The sequence below is a fragment of the Meleagris gallopavo genome, chromosome 6 (assembly GCF_000146605.3).
Source record: "Meleagris gallopavo isolate NT-WF06-2002-E0010 breed Aviagen turkey brand Nicholas breeding stock chromosome 6, Turkey_5.1, whole genome shotgun sequence".
Classification (NCBI taxonomy): Eukaryota; Metazoa; Chordata; class Aves; order Galliformes; family Phasianidae; genus Meleagris; species Meleagris gallopavo.
Window position 1 is genome coordinate 14,423,674 of NC_015016.2, and position 13,300 is coordinate 14,436,973.

General features: G+C 37.9%; 1 protein-coding gene across 1 annotated transcript in view; it reads left to right on the forward strand.

Moving 5' to 3' along the window:
* Positions 1-857: 857 nt before the first annotated feature.
* LOC100551156 (partitioning defective 3 homolog) overlaps positions 858-13,300 on the forward strand; it is an 85,380-nt gene continuing 72,937 nt past the window's right edge. Inside the window, exon 1 of the mRNA XM_031554025.1 lies at positions 858-864. Within this exon, the coding sequence (XP_031409885.1) occupies positions 858-864 (7 nt within the window). The remainder of the gene's footprint in view (positions 865-13,300) is intronic.

The window sequence follows — 13,300 nt, forward strand, 5'->3', positions numbered from 1 at the left end:
TCTGACACAAGAGAAATGGGTGTGTTTGCTGTTTTACAATGGAGATGTTGTTAGTAACTGCAGTGTATGAATTTCCAAACTTTGGTTATTATCGTGAAGTGAGCAGTTGCTTCATGGGGAAGTTGTTACACGGGTGTGCCAGGACATTCAAGATATGTATTAAGAAATACTACTGGAAGCAGTAAAATTCCTAAGTTTCCCTGGGTCATATATGGGGCGTTCATCCTAATTCCATCTTCCCTTTATTTTGAGTACATAAACCATAAGGAAATAGCCTTGCTTTCCAATGAAGCAAGAACTGGCGGATTGCAGGGAATGTGTCACTCATGTTGATGTTCATAGGATAAGTCACAGCACGTGCCACTTTCACATTGAATAAGGTGAAACTTTTACATAGGTAAGCCAAATCTTTTCCCTGGGCCAGTGCATTCAAATTGAGGTGTTTAAATGCCAGGAGTAAATCTGGGGAACTGGCCCATGCTTTTCTTTATTTGATTCACACAGATACACAAGTGCCAGGGCAGAGCAGGAGGGCAGGGTTTCACTATGGGCTGTGAGGGCACAGGGTGACTGTAAGATATGCATTTGTGTGCTTGAAAGGATATTGCATAGATTGCTTGCATTTCAAACATCTAAATTATTCTGGCTTCTAAGTGTTCTGCTTTGTCTGATATTTATAAATCAGAGTAGAAAACATGAGGAAACTGAAAGAACTGGTGATTTTGAATAGCATCACACCATTCTAATCACCCGAGTACACTGAATGCTGTACATTTCAGTGCTTAGCAGCTTGCTTTAATTGTGTGCCTTAGCATTTCTGTATTTTGCTTTTCTGTAGTTAAAAACTTGGCTCGAGCATGGATGGTAAATAATTTATAAATGTCTTCTGTTATAAATTTGGTGAAGAAGGATGCTGATTTGGGCTGTGGGCTTCATTATGGCTATAAATTGAACTTCATGGAGAAAACACTTTTAGTAGAAATAAATATCAAGCGCACTTACTGTTAGTAAGAGCAATCTTAGCAAAAGCTCTGAGTGTCATTGGGAGCAGGGAGTGTTTACAGAAATAAAAGGTTGGAGCTGGGTACATGTATGTGTGTATGTATGTATCTTCACAGTTCTTTTAAACACCTTTCTTAAGTGTTGCTGGAGCCTGGGAAATTGTTTTGTTTGTTTGTCTGTTACTTCTCCTTTTGTAAGCTGAAGCTTAACAGAGATGTGAGACATGCAATCTCAGTGGAAAAGAAAAATTTTAAACTTGGTAAAATATTTTTGCACAGAGGTCTTGCTAAAAGTCTGCAGAAAAGTTTAGAGTCAGAATTGCTTAGGGCTGCGTGCTTCCAAAACCATTCTGCAGCTCTGAGTGTGATGGAGAACAACCTATGCAGGATGTTGTTAAAGACATGGAATCACAATCAGGGAGGGGGGAGGATGGCATTGATTGCTCTGGGTCCAAGGGTAGGGACAGTGCAGTTAATGTTGCTGAACTTATTACAGGCAGTGGTGATTATGGCAGATATATCACTTCTGCGGGTGACAAAGTCCAGAGAAGGCAACTTTCCAAGACCACTGCGGTTCACATTCTGCCAGGCTGTCCACTGCTGAGATGACCACAGAGCTTGTCAGAGATTGGCACTGGAAAGTCTCCTGCCAGAGTGATGCAATATGGCCACCCTTTGAAATACCTGGGAAGCAACTAGCAACGTTTTCTTGAAGCTCTATTGGGAATGTCCCCAAGAGCAAAAGATAATCAGAACGTGTCCTGAAAGAGAAGAAGGGATGTTGCCACAGCTTGCTCACAAGCCAAAGCAATTGAACCCTCTGCCTCTGTTGAAGCACAGCATGAGTGTTGTTCTGGACCTGGACAGTTGGATCTGGAAACTCAAACCATCGATTCTTGCTAGGTTTGCATTATGTGTTAATGTGAGAAGTGCTTGGCCCAAAATCACTGCTCTCAAGGATTATTAGAAATATCCTGTGTACTTTTTTTTTTTTTAATAGGGTATTGATTTCAATAAATTTCCGCTCATACAATTACTTGATCTTTTGGTGATAGAAATGCTATTTTGCTGCCCAAATCTGATAGATAGTAACAGAGATCCAATTTCACTTTTTTTTTTTTTTAACCACTAGCTCATTTTTGAAAATGCACTGGCTATTCCAGAAGTTGGTTCTTTTAGTTTACCTGACATTTGAATGAAGCAAGGAAGGGCAGCAGGGAGAAGTAAACACAAGCATCCCAGAGATGCTGTGCCACAGCACTACATATGTTGTGCATCTCCCACAGCCCCGCATCTTCTGTCACTCATAGCCCTACCACCCCAGCACTCCTTGTGCATCAGGGTAAAATGGCTCTGTTCCACAGTTTTTCTGCCAAGGTTTTACTCCTCTCTTGGCTACAAGATTTAAGGCTATTTTAAATTAACTATTCTTTTTTGTATAGTGTAAGACATCCAGAAGTTCACTGGAATCTCTTTTGTCATATATGTAACTGTTTTGTATAATAGCTTTGACTACCCTTTAATAAATAGATGTTTTAAAAGATACGTGGTGGTATTTCTAGTCACTGAATCTAAGTATGACAGTTTTATGTATAACACATCATAAAACCAGAGATTTCACTTTTGTGGTATTTTATGTTTCTTAACCCTATAATGTCCTCTGCCTTTCATTTTTCCGATAATTATTAATGCACAATTTTAGTTTTCATATGCCTGAATTACTTTGGAAGTGAGCAGTCTGGAACTGTGGAAAACAGCCATGCACTTTACAGTTTGTGTACATGCTCCTGCACTGCACATTTGTTGGTTGTTTTTGTTGTTGTTGTTTTAGCAGCTGTTCTAAGATCCACATACGTGGTTACTCAGTATAATGCTCTCTCTTCACTGGGTGATCAGAAATGAATGTTTCTGTGTGTTCCTTCACTGTACAGTATGTCTTCAGCCCACACAATGGCTTTGTACTGGTATGAACAGGAACAAGAAGGAAAATGCAATAAATGCCTGGTGGACTCTAAATATTATAAACACGGGCCAGAAGAAAGTTTTAAGAACTCTCTGTTTTGTTTCAATGATTGTGAACATTCTGGGTGTCTACACCATTGCTGGACATTGCATATTTCAGTGTTTGCTTCTGTCTTTTGCTGTGGGCTTTTGTGTGCAAAGTACCACAACTGTCAGTCCACAAAGTAAAATTCTTGCTGCGTTTAGTGTGATAAATGATGCCATGTTTAATAGGTAGGTACTCTAAGAAGATACTGTGTACAGATTCCAGCCTTACATAGACAGAAAATGATCGTCTAGTCTCGGGCTATGATTAGACATTGGATTTTACTGTACAAAAATCATTCCTTTCAAAGTTGATCTGAAATGCCTAACACATACACAAAATTTTGTCCCAGTAATAGCTAAATATCTCAAATGTCTGACCGTGCTCTGCCTGAAAGTCTAAAAAAATCCAGTGGAATGTGCAAGTATGGAAGAAACATAAACTACTTGAAATGTTGCCTGTAGAGGGGTAAGAGATGTGAGGAGGGCAAACACTGAGCTGGCAACATCTTCTGACTGTGACAGCCAGGCCAGTGCCAGCCCTCTGCCCTCTCTCATTGCACGGAACCTTGCAAGAACCCTTGGGGAAGAACACTGTTTAAAAAACCCTTAAACCCTTAGTGCTGGAAAAAAATAAATTTCTATTTTGGATGTTGTCCACTGTGTGCTGAAACTGCTTTTGTGGGGAGGTTGTGGTCGGTGGTTCTGCTTATTGGGCAGTTGTTGGACATATGGCTGTTTGTCTTTTGCAGTTCATTTGTGAAGGCCTCCACTTATTGTAAACTTTATTTGTATTCTTTGGCAGTGAGAGTGTTGAGTAATTTCTGAAACATTGACCATGTATTCAAGAACAGCAGCCCTGTCAGAAATAAGGAATGAGACGCTTTCCCTTTCTTGTTTTGTTGTGTTCTTTAGGGAGGAATTCTATAAGCTTCTAAGAGGAAATAGAAGGAAAAAAAAAAAAAGACAGAACAACCTACACAAAACAAACAAACAAAACAAAAACCAGAACAAACAACAAAAAAAGCCCACCAACAAAAGCAGCCTGAAAGTATTACATATTGTGATTCTGAGGTCTTTGCATTATCCCTTGCTGGTTTTCAAGCAGCAAGGATTCTTTTTGTCATAGGAAAAGGAAAATACAGTTGTGTTCATTTCACAAGTTAGATTCTTTTTTTGTGTGTTATTAACAGGTTTGGCAAACATCGCAAAGATGACAAGAGTGAGAAAACTGGTAAAATAAAAGTGCAGGAAGCTCTTACTTCAGAAGAGGAGAGAATACGAATGAAGCAAGAACAGGAGAGGTAGACTTCAGTATTTGCTTAAACCTTGATAGAGAGAGTTTGTTTTTTAAACTAAATAACTGAAGTTCAATTTTTGCTGATGAAATTTCCCAAATGTTGATATGTTTATATACTTTAAAAAGACAAAGATGGATTTATTTTGGAAATTAGTATTTTGGACATTGGGCTGCAGTAAGCATCTTTCTGTAGGTCCAGAGCTCCTTTCTATATTGAGGAGACTCAATTAATAATATGAAATGGTTTCTTTATACTTTCTATAACTGATTTTATTGACTTTTTCAGAAAACAAATATTTATATAAAGTGAAATATGTTTTGTATTTTTCATCAAAGTCTTGCATATCTAGGTTTTTCACTGGTATATTTAGAAACACCTAAGAATTACAATTATTGGTGTATTGGTCACTGGAGTTCAGTCTATTTATGTCATGCAGTCTGTTTATGGAATGATATGTATATTAAACTGCTAATTGTAAAAATGAGTGGTGAGTACCTCTATTTTTCCTTGTCAGCTTCCCTTAACATTAAAACCTATTTAATATATGCCTATATGCTCTTCTCAATATTTCCAATCTACTGTTCATCCTGTCTCTTGTAGACCAAGTTATGTGGGGGCCTAGGCTAATATCTCATGTAAATTTAGCTAAAATCTTGGAATCTTTAGTTATAAATTAACTAGTATTGAGGGCTGTGTTTGGAGGGGAGAAGTCCTCTTTGAAAAGAAAGCTCGTCAATGAGGAGACAAACACTAAAGGACTACAAAGCTTGAATGCTGTCTGGATTCAGGCATGTTTAGCAGTGAAAGTGAATGAGTTGAGATGATTTATCTAAAAATTATGCTGTAATTCAGCTGTAGCAGGAAGTATGAAACAAAGTGTTGTCCTTGTACAGAGGCGTGACTAGTTAGTCATAATGGTCCCTTTTACCATCATCTCTTTGCAACTTTGTCTTCAGTAGGTAAGAACAGAAATTTACAGATGATGGTATCATCATTATAGTATCTCTTGTGTAGTTTCCTCAGTTCAGTGTATAACAGTTAGCTTTCAGTTGTTTTAAGGGCTGAGGGATTTGCATTGCAGTCAAGGCAGGCTGTACATTACAAGTTACTGAAGATCAACTTGTTAAACTGTAGAAACTTTATCGTGTGTGACCATCTGTTTGGATTACATTATGGGAATTTTTTTTGTGCTCTAACAAATATACTCATAAATGTATGTAAAAAGTTATTCATGCCTTTCTCCATCCATTTTGATGGTAGAGGGTGGCTGGATCACAGTATTTGGTTGTTTTTTACTTGTCAGATTGGTTTTTTATTTTCTCTCTTTTATCGAAAAATGAAACAGGTCGCTAAATCTGTTCCTGTTTTTTAGAGTAATAGGCTTTCAGATTAAATTGTAAAGGGAAATACTGGAAATGAAGGAAATAATTGACTTTGGAGATAAGTGTGTTTGTGCAATCAACTTTCCTTAACCCATGGACAGACTACCTAATTTCTGCATAAGCTTATATCGAGAGTGCAGAGACACTGAAAGCTGCCTCAATAGCTCCAGGCAGCTCAGGGCTAGAGAAGGGATATCCATATAGTTCATACTGCTGTTCATAGTGCTGATCTCTGGTTTAATGCACTCTGCTGAACCTAAGACTGCCAAGCACTTGGGGCTTGTTAGCAGCAGTAGGTCCCCAGCTAATCAGCCACATACATTTATGCAAAGAAGAAAGAGTGAGTTAGTTATTTTGAATTAGTAATGTGTTTTTTTCTCTCTTCATTCTTCTTTCTCTGTCTCTCTGTGTCTCTCTGTCTCTCTCAGTAAGAATGGTGAGAGTATAGACTGTCCATGTGATGATATAAGAGAGGTTGCAATAGTCACGCTGGGTACCAAGGTAGAATTATGAAATTATTTGTATAGTTCCCCACGCATGGAGCAAATTCCTAATCCCTGTCCATTGAGTTCTGCTAACCATTTTGAATCTTTCCTAGAATCTCACTCCTTGTTTGTTTTAAAGCAATTTTATGTCTTCACTGAACCTGCAGAAAATGCATGTGCAAGAACTTCATAACAGCTTGATGTTATCATAACATAGGTCCTCCACCTGTTATTCTCCTTCCCTAACTGCATATTTGCTCTCCTTTGTGTTATGTCTATAAGGGAATGCAAGTTCTTTGGGGATAGTGGCATGTACAACTAATAAAAGATAATAAAATAGCAACCAAATGTGTGAGGTTCTTCCTTATGTTTCTGAAAAATTCAGATGTTGATTTGATCCATAGAGACCTTAAATATTTGTGCAGTTAGATTGCAGAGAGTTTCCTTCTGATCCTGTAAAAAAATGCTGTTAAAGACAAGCTATTCATGGATAATACTCTCGCAAATTAACTGAACAATCCCTCAAAATGCTTATGATTAGACAGTGAAATATTACTGTCTAAACAAGTATTGGTTTGTAATGGCTGCTATTTTAACTTTGTTTTCTGTGGGTTTTTCTTCCTCAGTGTTTTTAGTGGTGTGATTCAGTTGCAATGTTTTACTTGGTATTTGATGCTATATACCTCTATAATGATGCAATACTTTGGGGAAATAGACTGGATTTAATGAATTTACTGTGTTTGAGAGGCTTGGAAGAAAAATCCTTAGAGGGTCAGAGAACAAGTGAATGGTCAATTAAAAAATCAATCATGCCCACAATTTTATAAAATTATTATGCTTTGACTTGATACTGTGCTTGCAGTAGTGTCTTCTTTAGTCATAAAAATGTGTTCATATTGATTATGAGAAAAATAAGCAAATTAATGTTCTTCAATTTGCTGTGATTAAAATTACTAAAATTGCCTTATGTAAATATATTATTAGTAATAATGCCTTACTAGGAGCAAATCTCTTCTATATATGGTATCTATTTACTGACAATTTAAAAAAAAAAAAGAGAATTTTAAAGAGAGAAGGAAATTATCTAGATAAAAACAGAGACAGTTTTCAATAAAATAGAATACTGGAAAAATTAGAAGTGACATCTGTGAAGAACACTCACTAGTCTTTCCGAATTTGCTCTAAGATGTTTGCTACTTGTAAAATCTTAGAAGTTCATACTAATGGTTCATTGAAGACTGTTGGAGGTTGTCCGTGTATCACTATTCTTTAACACAGATTTACTCTAGAAAAGGAAGTCTGCTTCCATAATACTTGAATATCTGCCAAGCACTGTTCTGCAAATTCAGTTGATGTGCTCTTGGAAAGGATTTTTTCTGTCCAGCATGGACACCAACCAAAAGTATAAGAAAAAATGAAGTAATAGATTTTCTGAACTTGGCTTTGTGGCTCCTAAAAAACAGTGAACTGCAGAGTCTTGAGGAATTTGGATAAGCTGTGAATTCAATTACCTCTTTTTCTTGTTCCAAATCACAGGAACACTAGGAGCCCCTCTTTGTCATGTTGCACCTCTGGACTGCTAAAATTGAATAGGATTAAGATGCTATATTGGATTGATAAGACTGGGAGAACAGCCCTGCATGCTTTTATTACAGGAGGTCATCTGCCACTTCTGGTTTCCTGATGAATCTGTGGCTGGCCTGTCTTCCTCAGAGTAATGTCTTGAATCTAAGCCCTTGGAAACCCATAGACCTTTTCACTGCATAAACTCTGATCTTTGAGAACCTCCCAGGTCAGGGTTTTCTCACTAATCACTGTGACCATGGGGTATTCCGCAGATTGCCCTGGAATGTTTTCTGACTCCTTCAAGACAGTACAGTTTCTTTCTTAGGAGATTGGAAGACAGAAGTGTTCAGAAACCCACTGCTTAGTTTTGTCTTCTTGTTTTGGTTGGTGGCTCATGCTGGTGAGACATCTTTCTAACAGCAGGTTCTGATATCTCTTTCACCCTTGGATTTTGCTTTGCATATCTTTTCTTCTCTATCTTCAGTGCAACAGAAATCTTTAGCAGATCAAAAACCTTTGCCAGTGTCCTGCCTCTCCTGAACTCTGACACGTGCTGTTCTGGTCACCTGCATGGCACAGCCCATGCCTCCTGCACCTGTCTTCAGCCCTGGGTGTTTTCTAGCAACAGAAACACTCCCCAGCCCAATTTTACTCCTTGTAGTCAGGTAGTGGATAGCAGAAGAAGAAAATAAATGTGCTTCTTTGTGAAGTTTTCCACATGTTCAGCTGATCTAGCATGGTTCACCACTTAAAAAGATGAAAGCAGCAATTCTAGTATAATCTTATAGTTCGGAGTACGTGATCCCAGCTATGGGTGAATAGTGCTGATTCTTTAATCTGCCTCTAGATCAATTCTTCCTCTGGAAAGAACAGCCTATAGGATATTTTTTGTTTGGTTAATACACTGACTTAAGAGCTTTACTCATGTTCTGTAAATCTCTGTTACCATACATAGGTATTTTAATCCTAGTTTTGTATTCTTCCTCTGCTTCCACAGAAATTGATGCAAAATCAGGTGCTTAAACACCTGTTTTGTGAGGATCAGTAGTGAGGCGATAAGGAGAAATTTTGGAAGAGAATTAAATAGCTGTATTGCTGGAAGCACTGTGACAGAGGCTTCAGAAATGCTGCGAGGATGACAGAGCAGTCAGTGCCAGTGAGTCACAGCGTGTACCTTCCTTCTCACTAAAAAAGAAGCTGTAAACTTCCAGTCTTTGCTAGCCTTGTTGGAGGAAGATTAACACACAGCAAAGCAGCACTATGTTTCATGCATTCACACGTAGATGTAGTTGCCATCTGCAAAATAAAACCATTTCTTTGTAGTTTTCCCCCTTTACATTTTGGGAAACATAACCTTTTGTTCCTGTAGGTTATGAAGGGAATTACATTTACATAATTCTGCTGTTAGTTTTCTCGTTGTTCTGTGCAAATGTCATCACTGCTGACATCAGTGGTGCCGTGGGAGTCCTACCTGCTGGCTGCAGCTGCAGAGCCAGGAAGGGAGCTCCTGATGAGGCATGCTGGGGTGCCCAGAGCTGAAGAACTAGGAGCAGGCTCCCTATTGATGCTTCCGGCTGGGAACCTCAACAGGCTTTTGTATGGCAAAGTATATCTTAATGTCTTGCAATCAAACATGGAACACTATTTTAGAACAGGACTTGGGGAGAAGATTATAATAGTTGGAAGTACAGCTTCAGGAGAATATGGTAAAAAATGTGGGAAGAATGACTAAGGATCTGTGTCTCTCAGAGATGCTGTTTGGAGAGGTGGGTTAGGCGTTTGTCTCCGCAATGGCACTTTTACTGTTACTTTTGTAGATCAGTGATTAGGTTTACAACATATTTTGGTGCTAACATAAACAGAAATATGATTCTGGTGTGTGTTTTTCATGTAGTGATTTTTCCTAAACTTAGAGTGAAACATTCTGTATGTTCATTAGCAACTAATATAACACCGATATTTTTTCCTGAAGGTTTTGGTCATTCCATAAAATGTTTCCTGTATTATATGTTTCCTAAGGGTGTTAGAGTCTTTATCTCCAACTTATAATAAACTTCTCTTCATCTTTCTCTAGTGCCATTAAAGCCACAAGCCTTTTGTTGTAAAAGTATACTAATGAATAGAAATGTTACAACAAGAACAGAAGTCTTGTGTTTTCCCTTCATCATGCATCATCCATTTTAATTAGACGAAAGGGTGGTGAGTACTGTGACAAGAGTCTGGAATTAAAATCATTAATTGATGTCAAGCTGACGAGAGACTGCTAACATGAATTTACTGACAGCGGGAAAGAAATTAACCTTATTACTTTATTTAGTACATTGAGACTATTTATTATATTTTCCTATGCAAGGTCAGTGTGCTCCATTTATGATGATAGAGAAAGACAAATAATTAATAGATTCTGTGCAAAAAGTTTTGTTACATCCTATAAGTCACATCGTTAACTTGAAAAAGAAAATGACACACCACATCCCTTTCATCAGCATAGCTCATCAAAACCATTACAGCCATATTTTTGATATTTTAAATGAGCATAATATGCTGTGCTATACTCTCCAGCCAAGTACAATTACGAAAGTGATCTGATTTAAAACAATGCCTTTATTTCGTAATGTCAGTGTCACAAAAAATGAAGCATATTTTTTCCTGCAGTGACATTGATTGGAATAACTGTCTGTTTTGATCATCATTGGAAGGTCAGCCTAACAAAGATGAGTTTTAATGTTAAGCATCTTTATTCTCTAGATGAAAGAATATAATGGTGTCTTACAGAATGACAGCAGCATCCTATAGATAATTTGTGACCCAGAGGTCATCATAAAAGAATAGAGAAGAGGTCATCCTGTAGTAAAGGCCATCTGGAACTGTTAAAGTATCAGATGGAGTGGGGGGCTGAGCAGCAGGACACTCTTGGTGTCTTTCCAGATTTCCCAGAGAGACCATAATATTTTTGTTGGAAAATCCCAACTTTCTCGCTTTAAGCAAAATATTTTCATGAAGCTGTTTCATTTTACTTCTAGGGGAAAACAAAAAAAAACAAAAACAAAAAACCACCATACTGTGATATGGAGATAATTTTTGCTTTACATATAAGCCAAGTGTTATCTGTCTTTAAAATAAAGTGAAGGTTCAGCTTTAGACTTGCTGCTGCTGTATTTTGCTGCCATTTAACAGCTCTCTCAATAAATATTCCCTCTAAATCCATAATTACTGCAAACATTCAGAATATAAATATTTTCTAAAGTGACTAGCTTAAAATCTTTTCTGATAAAACTTCCACCCCCTTTCCAGCCCATAAGAGAGGAGAGAAAACAATCCCTCTGTGAATCAGAAAATAAGAGCAATGTGTTTCTCATTGTCACTTATTTTGGGATGGGGTCTGCCTGTCAAGGGATATTCCAATTTCACTCAGATTTGTAGCATTTTTTGGCAGTTGTTTTTTACATAAGGGATGAGGCACAGGATATGAAAACAAATGAATAGCAATGCTTCTTTTTTCTTTCTTTCTTTTTTTTTTTGGTTAAAAAAACACAAAAGTAAAGCATGAGAATAATGAAGTTAGGAAAAATATTTGAGATCAGTTGTGCTTCATAAAAATGTGGACTTCTGGAGATATGTAAATTGAAGCTTGAGTGGAATAATAGTTGCTGAGGTGTTTTTTAAGCAAAGCTCCTCACATTCTTTAACTTCATTTTGTAAATATATGGATTAAGATTATAAGACATCACACTAAAACTCCGTATTTTCTCTGTTCTTCTTCCACAGACATTCAAGGCACTGTACTGACAAGGACTGGCCAAGTCCCTTACCATATTTTTTTTTGGTCTCTATAATGTTCTTGAGTTACAAATTTGGTAAAGGTGTCTTGCAGATCATACAGATTCAGGACTCTGTTAGATATAGTAGTTTTAATAAGAGCACTAATTTGCAGTGTTCTACTTCTGCATGCCAAGACTTTCAGGACAGGGCAACAGTCTGTCTTCTGATGTTCCATAAATCACGCTGTTAGTTCTAGAGTGGCTGTAGCAAATACTTATCTGAGAATGAAAATTGTTGTAGCATAATTACAAACTTACTGAATATGGCTGCATCTCTTGGTGCTGTGTGGAACAGAACTGAAAACCCTTCAGATTTTCCCAACGGCACTGCTGGAGTCTAACAGTAAGCTGCACTAAAAGCTCTCTTTGTTCTAATTTTCAGATAAAGCAGCAATTATTTGACTAATCAGAAGGACACCTAATGGTGTATTCACAACAGGCAGACAGGTCCCGTCTGCACACCACAGCTGGACCCTGTCTTTTGTAACCAGTTACTAGTTTGCTCCGCTTAATGGGTTATAGCACACCTGGTTCGGTGTCCGGCCGTGCTGTAGACTTAAGCTGTCAGTCAGTATTGCAAGCCAGCAGGGTTTTAGAAATGAACTCTGGGAGGTGTTGTGGGTGTTAATTTTTGGTCCTGAGCATATAAAAGCTATATTCTCTGTTGGCGGCTGTTTTGTTATTTTTTCTTTCAACTTCAATGTATGAGATTCATATAATCCCTTACTTTGTTGTAAGGTTTTTCATTGTGATTTTTTGTCACTTCACACTGTTTCATTTTCCAACTTTAAGATTCGGTTGTTTCATACATAGCACCAGGAACACAGAATAATGGACCTGTAATTGAGCTAGTGGCAGAATTTCATAGTTGCTTATGTTACTGTACCAGCTGGAGGAGGATGATGCTGCATAGGATCAGCTCAACTGACTGATGACAGTACTGTAACCAGACCTCTAGTTACTGCTTGCAGTATCTGTGAATGGCTGATTTGATATGTGCTATGATATATGGTAGCATTTGATATACAGTATGTTGTTTTCATTAGTGTTTTGCACAGATGAGAACAGCTGTTCCTTGCACATCCAACTACAGAATTCAGATGCTAGCCAGCAGTGCTGTTTGCTGATTAGTTCTTCAGTTGGAAAAATGCTGCAGGGAAAATAATGGCCCAACTAAGCCCCTATAAGAGATGAAGACAGTGCTCTTAGAGTGAGGACAGTTTGAAGCAGGAGCTCTCTCAGGTGTTTTAGCCATAGTTGAATCTTTTTATCTGCTTCAGGAGTACTTCAGACCAGCAAAAGGGCTGATAGAACATTAGAGCTACATTAATCTAATGACTGGGGATCTGCCTAGTTTTGGAAACCAAAAGAAATTTGCTTTTCTTACAGGCAGCAATGATGTTATTTGATGCAACCTGCTTCCCAGCAGGATAACAGCTCTGTTTGCTCATCTGAATGATCCTCCATTGCTGGGGCTGCTGACTTCAGGATCAGACATGAAAATTACGGCTTTGTAGTGTTAGATTTGGGGATAGGAGGACCTACTATCCTGCCTATGTACCTGATACATTTGGTTCTGGTGAAACAAAAAACACAGCAGGTATACTCTCCACCCCAAAGTGCTGCAGACTATCAGCTGTGTAGCCTAAAGCTCCATGGAAGGGGTAATTTACAGATTTTGTGTGTGTATGTGCATTA